The following is a 19,975-nucleotide window of genomic DNA, read 5'->3' as shown; positions in this document are numbered from 1 at the left end:
CTTCCAGGCAGGATCTTCCCCTCTTCCAGAGCTTCTACAGGGTTATCATGGCACGAGGAGAGTTCGCCGAAATCGCCACTCAGCCTTAATCATAGTCCTCCCCCCATTTGGGGTCAGCCTATTCAGTCCAATTTTGCACTCGTCATGCTCGCGTATCAACCGCTCACAACCGAGCGCCAAAGTCCACCAGGCGATCCACCACTCTGCAGTTCAACTTCACACTCCACAAGAGATGGACATCCTTACCGTGGTGCTGCTGCTGGTGGCGTTTCTGCTCATCCTATACGAGCTGCGTGTTCAACTGTCCACTCATTACCGTGCTGGGAAGAGATTCCCCGGCCCTCGGGCCTTGCCACTCCTCGGCAATGCGCACAATCTACTGTTCAACGATCAACGCCGCACCTTTCAGCTGCCGCGTGGATGGGCCGCCACGTACGGTGACACCTATCGCATACTTGTGCGCGGGATCTTAAATCTTAACGCCTTCCAGGCGAAAGACGTCGAACCGCTACTGTCGAGTCCGAAACTGATCGAGAAGAGTATGATATACTCCTTGCTGCATCGGTTTCTGGGCATCGGGTTGCTGAACAGTACCGGGTCGAAGTGGCAGCACCGTCGGCGCATTCTGACCCCGGCCTTTCACTTCAACATTCTGCCCAGCTTTCTGCTCACCTTCCAGGAGGAGTGCCGACGGTTGGTAGCACAGATTGGACAGTACGCTGATAAAGGTGCACCAGTGGCGTTGCAGCCACTTGCGACCAAGTTTACGCTGAACACTATCTGTGGTAAGACACAAGCGGCATGTGGAGTCCGCTTCAAGTTCGGTCTAGGTATCATCCTTTCCATGTTTTGCTCTAGAAACGGCCATGGGAATTAAGCTCGACTCGATGACGATGGCGAACGAGTATCGTAGCAAAATCGAAGCCATCGGTACGATGCTGCTCCAGCGGCTGATGAATCCGTGGCTGTTTGAGGACTTCACCTACAAGCTGTCGGGACTGCAGGGCCGGTTCGAGAAGCTGCTCCAACCGGTGCACGCGTTCACCCGTTCGATCATCCAGCAGAGACGCGAGCTTTTCCATCAGAATGTACGCAACATTGGGGATTTTTCGGAGGAAAACATGTACGCCAACTACGCGCTAGTGATAAATTGATCTTCAGTAGCTTGTAAAGACATCTCACTACGCTTCATTTGATTGTAGATATACGAACCTGAAGCAACGGTACGCCATGCTGGACACACTGCTAGCCGCCGAAGCGAAGGAACAGATCGACGAGGACGGCATCCGCGAAGAGGTGGACACGTTTACGTTCGAGGGACACGACACGACGTCCGCTGCCGTCATCTTCACCCTGCTACTGCTTGCCCACAGTCCCGACGTTCAGCAGCGGCTGTACGAGGAGCTGCAGGAGGTCGCACAGTCCCGCACCGACGCGGACGATGAGTTCACCCAGCGCGATTACACCGAGCTCCGGTACATGGATATGGTGTTGAAGGAGTCGCTCCGGCTCTACCCACCCGTACCGTTCATTTCGCGCAACATCTCCGAGGACACAATGTTCGGCGATCGGCTGGTGCCGAAGGATACACTCTTCAACGTGCACATCTTCGATCTGCACCGCGATCCGGCCGTATTTCCCGACCCGGAGCGGTTCGATCCGGATCGCTTTCTGCCGGAATGTGTGGCCGAACGGAGCCCGTACGCGTACGTGCCGTTCAGTGCGGGACCGAGGAACTGTATCGGGCAACGGTTCGCTATACTGGAGCTTAAAGCGGTCCTCGCGGCGATACTGATGCATTTTCGCATTATGCCCGTTACGAAGCGCGAGGAGTTGGTGTTCGTAGCGGACCTGATTCTGCGTACGAAGGAACCGATTATGGTTAGATTCGAACGGCGCTAAAACTAGGGCACTACTGTAAATAAGAGAGTAAGCCGATCGTCCTTCGATGTAGCGTAATTATATTCCTATTTGTATAGCATTAGATCTTCTACACACTTATCAAATAAAGAAGAAGTAGTCTGCAAGGACAAATCATGTCGTTATGTCTTCTCCCAAATCCTCCAGTCAAGTTATGGTTGCAGTTTAATGATGCGATTGAATGCCCTGACCCATCTGTTGCTGCTGCAGTTGTTGCTGTAACGCAACGTTTTGATTACCCACAACGCCTACAACCTGCTGGGGCTGTTGTGGTCCCGCCGCCGTACCTGTTGCTGCCTGTCCCGATGCAACGACTCCCTGCGTTGCGCCGGGTGCACCAGCAGCTACACCGCCCGGGGGAGGACCAACCCCAGGTCCAGCTCCTGCCACTCCCTGCCCGGTGGCCGTTGCAGCACCGCCAGCACCTCCAGCAGCAGCAGCAGCAGCAGCATTCTGATCGACGCCAATCTCCTCCACATTCAGGCGCGTTATAAACCGCAGCCGCATCTGTAGCGCCGGTCGCAGCCGGCGAATGATCGCTTCCAGCTCCGTTTTCATCGTATCGCCCACGAACATGTACTTGATGTGGTACAGCAAATCGCAAATCGGATCCATGTAGCGCAGCGGCTGTGCCGGCTGCGCCTTGTCCACCTGTTCCAGCAGCTCGTACAGCATGAGCGTGATATCCGCCACTGCGCGGGCCCGCTCGATGCTTAGCCGGTGAAGGAACGGCCCGACCACGTGGCAAAGGTAGATCAGCTGATACTCGGTGTGTACCAGTGGCTTCAGCTTTTCCTTGATTGAGCTACAACAAAAAAGGGAGAAGAATAGAAAGAAAGGACGCATGAAAAACTACGACACGCGTTTGCCGACAACTGTGCCGCAACGTACTCGGTAATCGTTGCCAGCTGCCCTATTCCAAAGTGGTGGAATATGCTGTGCACGATCGCCAGCACCGTCACGTAGCTCCGGTCGAGCATTGCCTCCTTCACGATCTTGAAGTTAAACATATCGAACGGGCTCTGCCGGTAGGTCCATTCCTTCATCGCCTTCGAGCTGAGCGCTTCCTGCATCCGCTCGTAGATCACGCTCCAGTACGCCTCGGGCAGGGCGGCCATTATCAGCCCGATCGTGTTGGCCCAGTTGTGTATCACACCGTTCGGCACGACCGGGTAGCCCTTGACCAGCACGTCGATGATGCTGTTGGCGACCACGCTCGGCCCAACCGGCAGCCCGAGCAGCTCGACGCACGTCACGTACAGCGCGTGGGCCGGCGGGTTCGGGAACTCGTTGAACCGCCAGTCGGTGCCTGCAAATATATTCTTCCCATCCATAGCTGTTGCGAGAAGGAGGTAAAGGAGTAAAGGAATGGTTAAGGAAAACGTAGCTTTGGAGCATTGGAAACTCAAATTTTATAATGATTTTCTCTATTGAAAAGGATGCTGTCTTGCATGCGACGGACAAGATTGATGTAATAGCTCAACTCCGGCACCCAGTTCACGTTGTCCGACTCTTTCGTCATCATGTACGCCTGGTAGGCTTCGGTAAGGGCCCAATTCTCCGGTCGTACGTCTTTCAGCGATCCAACAACTGTGCCAACCTGAAACCACAAACAAACATCAACGATTGGGAACATCCACATGATCTTTTCTGCGCATTAAACTGCTACCTACCAAACGCTTCTTCAACTGTGGCCGATCACGCAGCTTACGCTCGTAATAGTGCAGCGTGTTGTACAGGTAGGTAATGGGACGGTCGTGAAACTTGTACAGCGACCCCAAATGGTCCAGTATAACGTCGAGCGTTTTGCTCAGCTGCGTCGGCACCTCCAGGTACCGGTGCACGATAATATCCAGCACCGGTAGGAACCGCAAACACACATTGCCAAAGTACACCGGCAGCGACGGATGCGAGACGGACTCGTCCGGGGCAAACTTTTCCGGGAACTTCTGGTGAAACGCCAGATGCCGCTCGTGCCAGTTGTTCTGCTTCCAGTGTTCCGGCGAGTTGATCGTAATGAACTCCTGCACCCGATTCCGGAACTCGGTCGTTTTCAGCAGCAGCAGCTGTATGATGTAGAAGCTTACCTGCGCCTCGTTGCCATCTAGCGTGCGCAGTATCAGGCACAGCACCAACCGATCGATCGTAATGATGTTGTACTTCCAGATCATGTCGTTGATCGTGTCGACGCACTTGTTCACGTGCGCACCACCACCCGAGTTGGCCACCTCAAACAGCAGATAGTCGCACATCTTGCGCAAATGCGTCGAAAGCGCACGCGCTCCGATGCGTTCGAGAATTCTGTTTAAAAAAAGGACACAAATTGCAAATTAAAAAATACCCTTGAATAAGAATCAAAATTCGGTCCCACTCACTTGTACGCCACCGGACTGATGCCATCCGTTTCGATGATCATCTTGAATACGAGGCACAGGAACAGCGGCGGATTGACCGTCATGCCGAAGTGCGCAATGATGTCATTTTCGTTCGTCATCGACGCCCAGTTGCGGTACTCTTCGTCGACCGTTTTCTTCAGCAGCTGCTTGCTTTCCTTCGGTATGTTGTGCTGCATGAAGAACTCGTTCAGCACGGGCGGGAAGCAGTACAGCGTGTGCTGGGGCCAGGCGTGCGGCGTATTGACCATAATGTTTTGCAGCAGATCCTTACACCAGGCGCTGGACTGGGGATCGTTCCCGGTGCCGGTAATGTGCATCGAGCGGGCAAGCGTGAGGATGAGCGCACGGTTCAGCTCTTCACTTTCGCCCGACACAATGTTGCCCGGTGGTTTCGGTTCGCTGACGTAGCGGGAAAGCTGCGCCTGTACCTCCACCGAACCGAGCCCGATGATCAGGCGGAGCGCGGTGGATTCAACGCTGAAATTGAAAGCGGGAACAATATTATTTTTGCTCTTCGCTGCTACAGAACTGCTCTGCAAAACCTACCATGAGTGTAGCTGCATCTGATTCGTGTGCGGCACGGAGGCGAGCGAGTGAAGGTGGGTCAGCAGCTGCACGCGATAGTGCGAATGGATGTGGTGCATCCGGTAGGAGAACATCTCCAGCAGCGTGTACAGTATGCCCCACGCTTGCGATTTAAATACCTGCGGCAGCAGCTGCCCCAGAAAACCCTTTATCCCCAGCGACTCGATCTCGGTGTACACGAGCAGGCGCGAGTACGTTTCCACCAGTGCCGGCGCCATGTTGTTCCCGTTCGGGATGGAGCTTTTGTTCTGCGCCTGCTTGATCATGTGCATCACGATGCTGTGTATGAGCGACATCTTGCTGTGGATCGTCAGGCTGTCCAGGACGCGCATCGACAGCGGTGCCGTCGGCAGCGGCTGACCACCGCCTACCATGTTCGCCTGCGGGTTTTTGCTATTCCCCAGTATCGTATCGATCAGCGCCTGCATGGGGCGGGAAAAGTAGTCCGTCTGCGTGGAGTACGCATTGCACAGCAGCGCGAACCGATACTCGGACCCCATAAACAGGGTCGGATTGTTGCTCGGCATGGCCAGATGCTGCAGGTACTCAAAGTGTAGGCGCAGCGCAATCGGCACGGGTCGATTGATGTTGTAGTTTTCCGTTTGGGCACGCTTCATCAAATGAATCCAGATGCAGGTCGGTGCCATCTGGTGGGTACAGTTGGGATTGTTATTGTCCGGCACTGGCAGCGGTTCCTTCTCCGGGTACAGTATATCGTACAGCTTCAGTATCGGTAGAAAGTTCAGTATCGAGTGCTTCTGTATACTGCCCGAGATGTACTGCAGAAACACCCACATCAAGTGGTCCCGCCCACGGCGCAGATTCCGCACCGCCAGCTTCTCGTGCAGCGTGTTCACAATGTTCTGAAACGTTGCAAACTGAAACAGCACGAAGTAAATCAGCTGCGAGCTGAGGTGCAGCCAAATCCACTGCGTGTGGCTCTGGTCACCCTCGTGCTCATTCATCCCCGTTCCGCCGGCCGCACCCTGACCGCCCTGCGCTGCCTCCTTCTCCGAGCACTCCATCGCGTTCAGCACCAGCCACACGAGCTGCTCCTCCAGGGCGGCACACTTTTGCTTCTGCTGCTTCTGGAAGTTCAGCATCGAGCAGACCATGTCGCGCGAGTACGGCTGCTGCAGCACGAACCGCAGCAGGCGGGCCTGCGGCTGCAACAGCTCCTCGTCGTACGGCAGGTTCCCGCGCAGCGACAGCTTCAGCGTGTCCGGATCGAGCTTCCACGGGATGATGAGATTGTCCGCGTACGACGAATGCTCCACGATCGGCAGCATCGCCGAGTGGCCGATGATCGACAGCATCTGCGCGACCGACACAAACTCCTCGATAAAGTTCGCGGTCAGGTTCGAGACGCGCCAGTGCATGTTTTGGTAGTCCGTCTTCTTGATCTCGTTGATGATGAAGTACGCCGGCAGCAGGCACGCGTTCCGGTTGAAGATGTGCTCGATCAGCTCGACCAGCTCGAGCAGCTGGGGCAGTATGTTAACGCTCACGCTCGCCGGGAACGATAGCGCCTTCTCCTTGCAGCACTTCATGATTTCCCGCACGCCCTTGTAGTCCACGCCACCAATCACCTTCCTGATGAGGCGGAACGCCTCGATCCAGAAGCACGGATTCTTGTACACCAGCTTTTCCGAGCACATCAGCTGATCGCACAGCAGCTTGGCCGGTATGATGTTCAGCGCCACCATCCGGTTCATCACCTGCAGATAGTTGTGCACCCGGTTCTGGTGGTTGACGCTCGCCACGTACCCCAGATAGTTCCGGATCGCTGCCTCCTTCGACTCGGGCGCCATCGCACCGAACAGCGTGCCGATCTTCTTGTACCCCTCCTCGGTCTTTTTGCGCTGCTCCTCCTCATCGAAGTTGGGGACAATGTTTTTATCCTCCTGCAATGTAAATGTGTATGCGTTATGGACAAGAAACTCTTAGCGCGTCTGCATCGTACACCGGACCGAAGTAAACAGGCGGTGGCGGTGAAGCGGCACTTTTACCAGCGCACTTACCACGACTTCCTCGAACAGTTTAACAATCCTTAAATCAGCAGACATTCTGAGGCTGTTTCACAACTTTCACATACTATTTCATACAGAATTCATCAATTTTCACGCACAATTTGCAGCAAAGCGGCACAACGCACCGCCACCGGACGATGTAAACAAACCTAGCGGTGGGCGGAGCTAGTGATGGGCAGATGGTTGAGATTGATTCCGGAGCAGAACGAAACTGTTCCAGGAATGAAATGACTCCCATCCAATGAAATGGAACGGACGTTCCGAAAAGACCGTTTGAATCGTAAATTTGATATTTCTTTCTTATCTGATATTTGGCCACTAATATCCTAATAATCGATGTCAAGAAAAGATACACACTCCTTCAATTTTAAGTTAAAAAATAATTAAATTTAAGTGGTCAAAATTGTGCAATTATTAATATCTTTATTCCACAACAATGCCTAAAGTAAGTAAGTTATACACCCAAACCCCCCTCTATTACCAAAAAAACAATCAGCTCTAAACCCCACAACAATAACAAAACACATTAGCAAACGGATCTTCGAATTCAAATCCCCCAAATCAAAGAGGCGACAAGATAAACCGGGCAAAAAGAATCTACGAAATAGGTCACGTTGTAGGTCAATGCCTTGTGCTTTGACCACCGTCGCCGCAGTTTCCTCCTTCATTTCTCGTCGTCCATAAAGCGAAAGACAGAGAGAAAGAATGAGAGAGAGAGAGAGAAAAAGAGAGAAAAAACCCCATCATCTGACCATTCTGAAGATAACTCACGGGGCAGTACATTTGCATCGTGTTTGTTAACCCTTCCATAAATAAACATACGGAACGGTGTTGCTCAATCTAATCACGTTTCGAACAATCCTATGCACAAAACAGTGCAAAAACCATGTCCGCGGCAAGCGATCATGTTGAGATTGTGCGTTCTTGCGCTTCATCCTGCAAGAACGCAAACACTTGTCGTGCGCGCCGCCGCCGATCTCTGGGCGCTCGTCAACCAGCGCCGCTCGAGACTGCCTAATGAGCGAAGAGCGAGCAAGAGCACTGGATGGCGCCTCGTTCCAGCCAAGATGGCTGGCGGTGAAATTGATGGCCGATCCTGCACGGAGGGGTCAGACACAATGGAGTGTGGACCGGTGCCGATTTGCGAAGTGCCATTGGCTATATGATTGTCACAGGTAGTTTTTAATGGTTGCAGTTAAAAATGGCTGTTAGACGTAACGTTTCGTCGTGTGTTTCATGCATTTAAGTTTTGATCCGTATTAAAAAATACGACTTTTAGAATACCTTTTGAATCAATTATATTTCCTTTAAATAGAACAACATTACATTTGCTCCATCATGTTTAGAATCGATGGTAATAAGTAAACTTTTCCACTTGATGATCGTGATGATCGCAACATATTACATACAGAGACGATAAAAGAGCGTCATCATATTCACGGCAACATGTATGTCGTTTGTGAGTGTATGTGTGCGCGTGTGTATGTGTGTTCCTTGGTTTAAGAAAAGATCCTCCGGCCCCCGGGATACACCACAACCGACAAAACCCCGAGAAGCCGTTTTTGAAAGTGTGTTCGAGAACGTGACGTGAAATGAAGATGATGATCGGATGACGATGATGATGGTGTCCGATGAGGGGGCGCGCTTGGGAAAAAGAGACGCATTCGATTGCGATTGCGTCCGAGCTCGTCCCAAGCATTAGGATCACGGGCCGCACACGGGCCAAACTGAGCCGCGGAGAGTGAGGAGAATTCGAGAAATGACGAAAGCAAAGCACACAGACCAGAGAAGAGACATCCAGACCGCTAGTGTCTCGAAAGTCAAAGCGACCGTGCTGCGGGCTGAGCAGCAAGAGCAAGAAACCATCAGCTAAAGCACACTCAACATCAGCAGCAGCAACACAGCCCAAAGGTACATCCAAAGTCAGATAAAATGTCCGCTTTTTTAGAAAAGAGCAAGGAGGAAAGAGCAAGGAGAAGAGAGAGAAAAAGAGAGAGATACAGAGAGAGATAGAGAAGAGGAAAAAAGCACTATCGAAGGAATGGAATAAATAACCTGTTTTTCTACCTGCCAGTGTTGTTTGTGATATGTGTGTTGTAGCTGCCGTGATTTTAGTACCGATCCCAAACCGAAGCGAACACTTATGCACATAGGCGCACACACACACACACATACACGTACTTCTATCTATATCTTTAGCTTTAGTGACTATGTCTATTTGAATAAAAATTAATTAAAAAGTAATTTTATTAGAAAAATCCAGTTGCAACATCGATGCTAGAACTTTGTAACTTCTCAATGCAAACACACCTTGGGTGCAATCAACATTTCTCTTGCAACGAGCTCAGATGCTGTCTCGCACGTAGGGAGAAGGGTGTAGGAAATACATGCAATACAGCAAACGGGGAACGAGACCAGCATAGTAATGCGTTAGTAAAAGAGCACCATCGACAACCTAAGGGACGGAGAAAGAGAGAGAGAGAGAAGGAAATCCCCCTTAATCACAAGTCGCACCTGTGTGCTGGGAAGAAGAATGGTGTTTAGAAGCGAAGAAAAAACAGCACACACACACACGCGCACACAAACAGCAAGAAGTCCTACAGTTCAAAGGGCTTTCCTTCTCTCAGCCTACCTTTCGTGCATTTAGTCTGTGCACCAAACACACTCACTCAGAGGAGCACGAAGAAGAACAAAAAAAAGGGTGTAAACCCTCTCACATGTACACTCCTACAATAAACAATACACAGCAACAACTACAACCACCAACGAGAAAAAAACCAAGCAAGCGCTCACATGCGCAACGCCACATGCAACAGGTTCACCTCTCGCGCCACCCCACATTTGCACCTACCTGTATTGTTTGTGTGAGGTCTCTGATAAGTTTGGCGATAGGCCTCCTCCTCCTCCTCCTCTCCGCAGCGCAGCGCCCAAACCCAACCAAACGCGAGCAAAAGCGGCGGCAGCGGGTTCGAACGGACCCAGCGCGGCACAGTGCGGTCACTCGTGTTGCCGGAGTCGCCGCAGCTCGTCCGAACGGTCATTACGGTGCGGTGTAGCGTTGTGTTTCGAGTTTCGTTTGCGCTTCAAAAGCAACTTGTTTTTTTTTTTTTTTGGTGATCAAAAATGGTGACAGATCATTCGAACGATGATCGGCATTAGCAAAAATAGGCAAATAAATGAATAAAGAAGGTTCGTTAATCGTCCGTTTGGCCCTTTTAGTCGGAGTTGATCATATCGTACGCAGCAGTTTGTTGTGCAGCAGAAAAGTGCTACAGCAAGAACCGTAAAAAAGAGAGAGAGAGAGAGAGAGAGAGAGAGAGAGAGAGAGAGAGACAGTGTGTGTGAGTCCATCGAGTGAGTTCCTGTTGGGGGGGGGGGGGGGGAGCGGGCTGTTTGCTGGATGCTGTGGAGTCGCTCGATCTTTCTCACCCTCGGCCCAGCTCGGCCCAGCTCGATCCGCCTCATTCGTGTCCGTGTGCTCGGGGCAGTGCAAAGTGGTGTACGTTTCTGCTGCTACTGCTGCTGAGTAAGAATCGTGCCCGTTTCTCCTCCTCCTCGCTTACATTTTGTCGATGGGTGGAAGGAAAAAGTGTTTGTTTGGCGTTAAGGTAGTGTTTATAATTTATCATAAAAACCAAAAACATCACTGCGAGCGCACAGTGTGACGAAATCCAAATCCAACCAACGAGGTAGAAAGAGGTTGAAAAGTGAACCAACGAAGCAACAAAAAAAAAGCCAAACAAACACACAACAACCACCACGTCAACAAGTCAGTCAAAAAGTCGTCGAAACGCACTTAAAAAGAGTGACAGCAAAATCTCGGCAAACCCAAAACCTGAGCACGGGTTGAATTGAGCAGAGAGAGAGAGAGAGAGAGAGAGAGTGCCACCTCAGAAAACATTAATAGAAGAACAGGAAAGCAAGAGCCTGTGAAGTGTATAAAAGAGAGCAAAAAAGAGAAAGAGAGAGAGAGCGCAAGCAGACATATGTGAGAGAATGCTCAAGTGTTGAAGTGCTGAACCGGGGCAGGCAAAGGTGCGTAAGTCCGCTCAGCCAGCGGGGTGAAAAAAAAGGGACGCAGCATAAGGGAGAAACCCCCGAAAAAGGGCCATTTAGGCAGGTTTGAGGGGGTGGGTGGGTGGGTGAGTTGCGGAAGCACAAAACCTGTGTGTGGGCATGGTTGAGGTTCTGTCTGAGGTGGTTTCACCCGTAGACGACACACAATTGAGCTGCGCGAGTCCGTGGCGGCGGATGGTAATGTTTCGGAGTCCGGAGTCTAGGAAAGAAAGGGGATTCCCCCCACCCCCACCAGAAGGTTCAGAGGTCAGAGGTCACACGAAAATCTGCGCGGTTGCAGGGTTTGCGCCTTTTAAGCAGTGCGCGGATGGAACACGGTGTGTATGTGTGTGTGTGTGTGTGTTTGTGTACGTTAAAGGTGGCCAGAAATATAACGCACTAAACGAGTGCGGGCGACAGTCTCAGATGGACGCACGGCCATCGCCACCGCCGCCAAATCACCCTTCCTTTCAAGAAAGATCGAACTTACCCCCCCCCCCCCTCCCCCTCCCAAACGCCTTTCGTCCGCCCTCTGCTGCGCGTCATCGATCGGCAAGTGTGTGCGAGTGTGAAAACGAGAAAAAGCATAAAAGTGTGGTTGGCAGCAGCAACTTCGTGACCTGTTGTTGTTGCTGTTGCTGTTGTTGGCGACTGCGCATGTGTGTGCATGTAGGAAACGGAGGAAAGATACACAAACCCACGAACGAGAGCCGCAAGATATCGTCAGAAAATCTTATGCTCCGTTCATGTTGCGCTGTTTTGCGTGGCCCCGCTAAGAACAAGTGTGTGTGTGTGTGTGTTGGAATGAGCGTACGTTTGTGTGTGTGTGTGTGTGCTTGATCACAGTTTGATTTGAGAGTGATTAAATCAGAAAAAAGCCCAAAAGAGCACGATCAAAGCGCACGATCGGGTGTGTCGAAAAAGAAAAAAAAATGTCGCAAGAGTGTGTGTGTGTGTGAGAGAGAGAGAAGGCATTGCAGCATAGAATGATCGGGAGCGACTCGAGTTGATTTGCCATTAATCATGTCACCCTTGCTCCCTTTTCCGAACCCCACCCATGCAACCCACAACTGTTTGGGTGTGATCTTCCCGCTTTACATGGGCTGCCTCCCTGGTGATCAACGTCACAGCGCCTGCGAATGACGTTTACACATCCAACTGCACCGTGCAGGCGATGGAAGAAGAAACAGAGAGAAGAGAGAGAGAGAGCGAGCAAAAAAAAAGAGTATGAGAGAGCGATCAAAAGAGCAGGAGAAGTAAAAAAAGGTCCCCTCGAGCGCGCGCGCGTATGTGTGCGTTTGGGGTTGCTGAATTAGCAAATAAGCATTGGTGATGCGTGCAAACAACCCCCCTCGGGAGGGGGTAGTGAATGGGCCACCCATACACTTTAGCACACTTTTTTTTGTTAATTTACTTCTTTTGTTGTTGTTGTTGTTGACGGAGACGCAAATCTATCACTCCCCCCCTCCCCCTCCCAGTTGTTGTTGCCCATTAAAGCTGGGTTGCACAAAAAGGGGGGTGGTTGATCGATCGCGCATCGATGGCGACCACACAAACACACCCACCAAACAAGCACTATTGTGTGTGTGATGGTTAGTACAATCGTACTAAAAGCCACCCCCATCTCTCTCTCTCTCTCTCGTTTTACCCCTTTTCCAACCCCGTTTTAAACGGTAGTTCAATACTTCCCAACCCAAACCCTTGCTCTTATTGCAAGTGCACGCATTTTCGCGAGCCAGCACACACACACAGACGCGCGGGAGCGCACACACACAAACATACCCCATGTTGGCGTCTTGTCTGCTACACACTCTGGTTTTAGCTTCTTTTTTTCTTCTTTTACGTGATCCAAAGGGGCGCAAATGCGACTACGTAGACAGCAACAGACGGACAGCAGAAGTACGCACTGTGCTGGCCACTCTTGCTTGCTCTCTAAGCTGTACGTAGTAGTAGATTCCCACCCCTTCGATCGCTCTCTCTCTCTCTCTCTCTCTGCTGTACGCTTCGCTGTACTAGTGGTAGTAGTAGGCGCTGATTTCCCGCTTGCAAACAGCAGCAAAGACGCACTCCGCCGACCAACCCCACGAGAGCGCGAGAGAGCATGTATGTGAATGTGTGTGTGCGTGAGAGAGAGAGAGAGAGAGAGAGAGAGAGAGAGCAAGCGAGTGAGAGCGTAATTCCAACACGCAGATTGAGCAGTTCTGTTGAGACGGGGGGGAGGCGACACACAGCACCAACAGGCAGCGTTATTCGTTCGCGGGTACGCAGCCTGAGCAGAGCGTCGTCGTGTATGTCGATCTCGAGATCCGCTCCGGCTCGCCTTTTTTTATTTTGCTTTGGACGGCGAAAGAAGGGATTTTTGTTTCGCTTCTTCAGTTTTGTGAGTTCGAGTTTTCGAATTCAGGAACATTGCGTTGAATGAAAAGTGTATTCAAAAGGTGATTAACTTTTGAGTGTGTGTTTTTTTATAAGTGTGGTGTGCTATTCTGGCCTAATCGCAGTGCTGGTGGCTTGGACGATTAATATTTCGTGATATTGTGTATTACACTCGTACGAACAGCTCCCGTCTGGTTTTGTGCCGAAAAGTGAAACAATTTCGTTTGTTTGCGTTTTCGTTGCAAGCAAAACGTTTTAAATAATCATAGCAAAAGTTTAAAAAAAACAACACATATTAAATATAGGATAGTAAGAAGATCCAACGTGTCTTGCCAAGTGCTTCCATAGTAAAGAAAATTATTCTCTCTCTCTCTCTCTCTCCCAATTTGAAATAGCAGATCCCGACCAGCACGACGAGCCGTGTGTGCTGTGCAGTGGTGATTGTGATTTAGGTGTGAATTTGTGTGTGCAAATGGTGATTAAAGAAGAAGAAGAAAAAAGAATGCTATGCAGCCGAATGTGTCGGTGAATGTGTGCATCCAGCGTCTGTGTAGTCGGTGCAGAAATTGAAGTTCAAAAAAATTGAAACAAGCAGTAACGAAAACAACAACAAAAAACGGTGCAACAAAACATCAGCCTAAAGGGCGCTGCGAAAACTTGTTCCTGCTAAACCGTTGCGCTGCCAATCCAAGCAGCCACCGTCCAGCTCTAGCAGTAGTGCTGCCAAGGCAGCAGCTTCCAGCACAACACTGCTCACCAGAGTGCGAGTGCTCCCTCGTTCCCCAACGGCACCGAAAGGCGCGCCTGTGTGAAAGATTCTAACGAAGCAAGCCGCGCGCTCGCTCTCTCGCTGCCCGATCTCGGTACAGAGCATCCCCCCCCAACATACACATACACACACACACCAAGGTCCACACACCGGGACCTCAAGTGAAAAACCTGAATTCCCGCACCAAACCAAACGTCTCGGCGCACTGTTGGGTCGGGACGCCTAAAAGGGTTGGGCTTGGTTGGTTTTCTGTATTGTTTCCTCCTTCTTCGGCGGATAGCAAAGTGGTCGTGTGAGTGCGTGCGTGCTTTTGTGTTGTGTTAATTTGGTGCGTGCGTGCAAAATGGCATTCAACGGTGGGGCAGCCGGCAGCGGCAATGGCAGTGCAGCGGCAGCAGCGGCAGCAGCCGCCGCCGTTGCAGCGGTGGCCGCCGACGAGAACGAGTCGACCGGCGCGAACAAGAAGAAGAACCTGATCATACTGGTCGACAAGGATTCGAACGACAAGCTGAACGAGCTGTTCGACAAGGCGCTCAGCAACAAGGTGCCGCTCCAGATACCGTACCGCATGCGCAAGCTGCCCGAATCCTTCTTCATGCCGCCGTCGTCCGGCTCGAAGTCGCCGTCCGTGTCGCACTCGCGGGAAAACTCGGCCGACTCGGCGTTCGGCTCCGGCACGACCATCCTCGGCGGGGTGGCGGGCGTGGCGGCGACCGGCCCGAACGGGCTGCCGATTCATCACAGCCGCGCGCACAGCAGCCCCGCCTCGCTCGGCAAAATCCCGGTCGGGATGGGCGGGCTGGGCGGGGGTGCGGTGGCGGCGGCGGCCGCCGCCGCCGCTGCAGCCGCTGCCGCCGGTGGCAATGGTGCCGGTGGTGGCGGTAGTGGCGGCGGTGGTGGTGGAGGTGGTGGCGGGACTGGTGGAACGGGGGCGGCCGGTGCGGCCAGCAAATCGGCCGCAGCACAGGCGGCGGCGGCGGCCGCGGCCGCCCAGAACGATGCGACCAGCCTGGGGGCGGCCGTGCTGCAGCAGGCGGCCCTGTCCAAGGCGGCGATACAGCATCTGCACAGCCGGGGCCGCTCGTACGACGTGTCGAACCTGCACGCGAACTTTGGCGAGCTGCCGCCGGGCTGGGAGCAGGCGAAAACACAGGACGGACGCATCTACTACATCAAGTAAGTAAACGGGCGGTGGCAGGGTGTATGGCTTCCCGCGTGAGATTGTTCTCCAGGTGGGATGGGTGGGGTCAACAGCGGGGGGGGGGGGGAGAGGGGGAACCAGGGGCAGCTACCGACCCGAAGACAGTTGGGTGGCTTCGTTGAAGGTCGCACTCGGTGGTCTTCACTTTGGCAGCGTCAGCTGCAGCAAAACCCACCCTTTGTTCCCAAGGTCTCTCTCTCTCTCTCATATGCTCTCTTTAATCATGGGATCAAGTTTAGTGGGATCAGTGACAGGAACAAACAGCTTGACACTTCGCCTACCTCAAGAAGTGCAACTAATTCCGCACCCTTCAGCACAAACCATCGATTGCTAGCCCCTCTTTTACTGCAATGAAAACAACTACCCCAATCGTGGTGTTGCCGTCTTGGAGCACTCAAAAAGCTATAAAAAGATGAGATAAACATCCATAAAGAACTCTGGCTCGACTTGCTGCTAGTTATTAATTTAATATACCTATCCCCCTCCCCCCCGGTTTAATGACACACCATAAACTGGTTCGATTCACGTGCAGCACCACCACCCAGTGTGGGTCCTCGAAACTACGACTCCTCACTGCAACTCTCCCAAAAACTGTCAAGTATCGCAGCTTTGCACCATCTCGCGCACCAAGTGCGCTGGCCTGGGTACTTCGCTTCGAAGGGCGGCACAATTTGGCTCTTTGTTTACAACCCCCTGTTCCGTTGTACCGTGTACGATTGCGGCAAGTCACGCCGTCACGCAAAAAGGGCGGCGCAAAAACAAAACGGAGTAAAAAGAGCAGACGCTAAAACCGAACGCGCAACCGCACCGGAAAACCCATAATTTGGCACGCTTGGACACATGCACCGATGGGCACATATGTGCACAAGTGTTTTCACACGTCTTGCGACGACGGGTACCCTGAGCATCGAACGGAGCAAATCGAACGGAACATACACACAGACAGCTCTCTGTTTGTTTGTTCGAATCATGTGAAGACTTCGTTTTGGTTGCTCCATTCCGGGCAAGCATAATTAAACCATTCACCAAGGCAGAACTAAGGCAGAACCGCCAACGAGCGCGACGACTTGTGCCGAGTGGGGATGGGACCAGTTTGAAGGTTAAAAGGGGGTTCTTTTGCCGTGAAACAATAGTTTTTTTGTCAAGACACTTTCCCACATTTTGGGAAGTTGTCCAGGTTCAAATTCCAGAACATAGGAGTGAAGAAGAATGAGTGCACTCACACCTGTGCAATCTTGCTGCTTTCCAAACCCCCCATCACGATCATTCACGTGTCTGATAGTGTGCGGGAGATTGTGTGGATGACGGCGTTGCTCAAGCCTCACGTGTTGGGCAACGTTGGGCACTCTGGGTGGAGCGAACAGAGCACTCCACAGGATAGACGCGCGTCAAGAGCGTACCCGAGGGTTGTGCACGATGGATGCACGTGTCTCGGTATCCGACACTCTGCGTCGTCTGCGTGTGTGTGTGTGTGTGTTCAAGCAGATGATCAAGATGGGTTATTTCGAACCGCACACTCGGCTGGCCGTTGACCGTTTCTTATCGTTTTTTTTTTCAAGAGCCGCAGATCATCAAGAAGATTCGATCGTGTGCCCTCTTCAGATGGTCTATCGGATAAGCCGTCGCATTGAATTGGATTGATAAAGGGTTTCACCTGGTCATAGTTCACGCTCCAGCGAGGGTTGGGCATGAGTTTGATTAACATTGAGATTGATAGTGCAAAGGGAGGTCCCACACTGTCTGCGGGCTAACCCTTCGTAACGACCGTCTTTTGAAGCAACGAACAGTATGCTCCACACACTGGAGGAAGGAAAAGGGTTCGCACCAGTCGTACTGCCTTCTCAATACATTCTCCCCTATTTTCCATTCTCTTCCTACGTACGCGTACGCTCTAATAAAGTTTAATTGGCCTAGGAACACCTCCGTATGCACGTATGCAAAACAGATTGTTGGTTATTACCAGCTCACCCCGGCCCGATCGACATTCAGAACACATAGGAAGTTCTACTTCTTACACAGCATGCAAATATATATGTGTGTGTGTGTGTGTGTGTGTGTGTGTGTGTGTGTGTGTGTGTGTGTGTGTCTCCATCTCAATGTCTCTCGCTTGTATCTCCTGTTCGCTCCGGTCGTGTTATCCGGTTTGTCCTCGCTTGGAAGCGCCTAACGCTCCCTAACGGTACCCGGGGCCCCGGGTCTGCTGCTAATAATCATAATTGAAAAATATTAACTCTCCCGCTGCTGCTGCAACCGCTCACACATACACACACTGCTGCTACCCCGTTAACGGTGGGCTGGGTGGGATGGGCTATCGCGATCGTTTTAACATGGGCGCTATTTACAAGAGCACGCAAGAGCCTACCTTCCACACTATCAACCTCCCGGTCCGTTTGATCGTGGCAGTGACCTCACGTTGACGGAAATAGAAGATGCTGTAACGCACCATGCCACCCCATGCCTCTTTCTTCCAATCGATGGTCCAGTTTTTTCCCCCCTTGTTATTTTGATCAGAAGAATTGTGTGTCTGTGTTTTTTTGTTTTGATTGGAAGTGGACCCTGTGTCTTACACGGGACTTCCGATAGAGGGTCTTTCCCCGTTGATTTGCTGATAGGGTCAGTGTGCCTGGAACTTCTAGGGTGTGTGTTAGGGAGTAATATCTCACAGACACACACACGAAACGAAACAAAAAACTACAACAACTTACTGTCATCATCACCGACCTGATAAGATAAGATTTGCTTACTTTTCGGCGGTCTTCACTCAAGGTGACGCGATACTTTTGATAATGGCTTGTGGGTTGTGGTGTCGGCCAAGCAAGGAAAAACAATCAAACGAGACCACAACCTGGAACGAGCGCTTTTTTTTTTTGTTTAATCGAGAGGTCATCGAAATGGGATCATCACCTTGGAGTGTGTTTCGTTTGATGTTCGAGGGATTTCGGAGGGATGCCGAAAACCAGGCCAATTATTTTTAATTAAACGCTCCAAGCGCTCCTCGCGGTCATCACACTTCATTAGGCTGCTCCAGGGGGCGCTCATTAACCTCTGCCGTTGCTGCGGCCTTTCTGTGCCGCAATGGGGAAGCCTGCGCTTTTTGCGCTTCTGGACGGGGTAAATATTTGTCTCCTTTTCTGCTTTCCACCGCCGCCACAGATGAGATGCAGAAAGTGTGCATTAGTTTGAGCCGTTTTATGTAAATATGTATCCTGCATGGTCCGAGCTCCAGACCAACATCTCGCAGCTCGGACACAGGAATTGATAATTAACACCAACCAAACACACACACACACACACACACACACACACACACACACACCGCAAGTACCGGTGCGTCAAGTGGCTTTGCCGCTTACTGCACACTAAGAACTATTTACCTTTCCGCAGCCGGGGATCTAAAACGAGCTCGTCCTGAGCAGTTCTCGGAAAGCGTTCTCGGGTCCATCCGCCAGCTGGAATGTGAAGTTCGTCGGTTACCTGGCGGGGCGTTACTGGTGTGGTGTGGCCACCAGAGCAAGCAAGAGAGTCGTCCAGACAAGAGAGTCTTTCGTGCACTGGAAATTTTCAGGCCCTGCAGGTACACACAGCCACTGCCAGCCCGTTTCCCTTCCCCCAAAGTAGCCGCAGTTCTTAAGCGCAATGAATCAGCAAAACGATTATTACTGTGTCCTCCTCACCCCCCCCCCTCCCCCCTGTTTGCGCGCTCTCCGTTTACGCCCCGGGACGTAAAGCACAGCAGGCACATGTGAAATTCTGGCCCCGGGTTCGGTGCGCGTAACCGGATACGGCAGGAATGTACCGTGAAATGATGGGCCCTATGGGAAACACAAAACTCATGCCATGGAGCAGGCGGCAAGGAAGGAGCCTGCGAAGAAGCTTCCACAACTCTTCTGCTGCCACAAATCGCAATCGTTTCAGCCAGAGTACTTGCCAGTCCAAAGACCTTTTTTTGTGCCGTTTTGTGTGCAAGACCATTCAAGCCGATGGTTTGATGCTTCATTTTGAACTCTTTACTGTCTTGGGCGTCAGCTAGGTCTTGGAATCGGCTAGTGTACATGCGGGGTGTGTTAGGCTTATCTCATTGATCGATTGATCGTTTGTTAGGGTGGTGGAACACCACCTGACACACACACACACACACGCAAGTGCGTCATCCAGATTTGGAGGTGAATTATGTGAAGGTTTGTTTTTTCTTATTCAATTTCCCAAAACCTGAACCTTCCTCGGGATCTCAGGCTAATTGCGATCGAGCTCGATCGACAAATGCAACCATCTGTCTTAAACGCCTATTTTAAGGTGTTTGCTTTTTCGGTTTGTCTTTTCGGGTTTCGGGAGCACTCTTCCGTGAGTCATAACGATTGTTTACCGCGGGGCCGGACGGCGCGTTAATCACATTCGGCCTGCTTCAATTCCCACGGCACACGGCGTGCCGATCGTAAATTAGTGTTTGCCTAGAACGGACCGCGCGTAAAGACGTCACTTCCAACCATTTTTTTCGGTACAATTATTCCATAAATTCGTTCCGATTCAATCCATTTTACGGTTTGGTGCGCTTGGCTGTAGTGTGTTAGTGGGCTGTGGGGTAGTGTGACAGCTTGCTTCTTGGAAAACGGATCGAAGATCTCTGGGGATGCGAGAGAGGGAG

At 51.7% G+C, this 19,975-nt stretch overlaps 3 protein-coding genes across 7 annotated transcripts in view; 2 read left to right on the top strand and 1 right to left on the bottom strand.

Annotated features, from left to right (window-relative positions):
* The first annotated feature begins 46 nt into the window (after positions 1–46).
* On the top strand, positions 47–2,034 carry LOC120949206 (probable cytochrome P450 4ac1). Its single transcript, XM_040366328.2, has 3 exons — positions 47–785; positions 859–1,123; positions 1,203–2,034. Exons 1-3 carry the CDS (start codon positions 233–235, stop codon positions 1,900–1,902), a joined length of 1,518 nt encoding a protein of 505 aa, XP_040222262.2. The 5' UTR covers positions 47–232; the 3' UTR covers positions 1,903–2,034.
* Positions 1,945–7,142, bottom strand: LOC120949203 (mediator of RNA polymerase II transcription subunit 23). The gene is made up of 7 exons (XM_040366324.2): positions 6,923–7,142; positions 4,863–6,805; positions 4,296–4,793; positions 3,594–4,221; positions 3,364–3,520; positions 2,812–3,256; positions 1,945–2,725 (listed from the first exon to the last, which is right to left on the bottom strand). Exons 1-7 carry the CDS (start codon positions 6,965–6,967, stop codon positions 2,086–2,088), a joined length of 4,356 nt encoding a protein of 1,451 aa, XP_040222258.2. The 5' UTR covers positions 6,968–7,142; the 3' UTR covers positions 1,945–2,085.
* A 2,816-nt stretch (positions 7,143–9,958) lies between these two features.
* The window catches only part of LOC120953900 (transcriptional coactivator yorkie), a 40,511-nt gene continuing 30,494 nt past the window's right edge, over positions 9,959–19,975 (top strand). Inside the window, exons 1-2 of one of the 5 annotated variants that reach the window (XM_040374320.2) lie at positions 9,959–10,120; positions 13,762–15,308. In XM_040374320.2, coding sequence (XP_040230254.2) covers positions 14,476–15,308 — 833 coding nt within the window. In that variant the 5' untranslated portion in view covers positions 9,959–10,120; positions 13,762–14,475. Of the gene's footprint in view, positions 10,121–13,193; positions 13,426–13,758; positions 15,309–19,975 lie in introns of those variants that run through there. The other 4 variants (XM_040374325.2, XM_040374324.2, XM_040374316.2 and 1 more) reach the window with 4 other exon arrangements.

Source organism: Anopheles coluzzii, chromosome 2 (assembly GCF_943734685.1).
Source record: "Anopheles coluzzii chromosome 2, AcolN3, whole genome shotgun sequence".
In the NCBI taxonomy this organism is placed as follows: domain Eukaryota; kingdom Metazoa; phylum Arthropoda; class Insecta; order Diptera; family Culicidae; genus Anopheles; species Anopheles coluzzii.
Note: the sequence above shows the minus strand (reverse complement) of the source record. Positions and strands in the feature narration are given on the sequence as shown.

Bases quoted from the DNA above. Each gene is read 5' to 3' on its own strand.
- LOC120949206 (XM_040366328.2), top strand. From the start codon at position 233: ATGGACATCCTTACCGTGGTGCTGCTGCTGGTGGCGTTTCTGCTCATC. The intron at 786-858 runs GTAAGACACAAG...GTTTTGCTCTAG, and splicing joins TACGCTGAACACTATCTGTG to AAACGGCCATGGGAATTAAG. The intron at 1,124-1,202 runs GTACGCCAACTA...ATTTGATTGTAG, and splicing joins GATTTTTCGGAGGAAAACAT to ATATACGAACCTGAAGCAAC.
- LOC120949203 (XM_040366324.2), bottom strand. From the start codon at position 6,967: ATGTCTGCTGATTTAAGGATTGTTAAACTGTTCGAGGAAGTCGTG. The intron at 4,794-4,862 runs GTAGGTTTTGCA...TTTCAATTTCAG, and splicing joins CAGATGCAGCTACACTCATG to CGTTGAATCCACCGCGCTCC. The intron at 3,521-3,593 runs GTAGGTAGCAGT...TTGTGGTTTCAG, and splicing joins CACAGTTGAAGAAGCGTTTG to GTTGGCACAGTTGTTGGATC.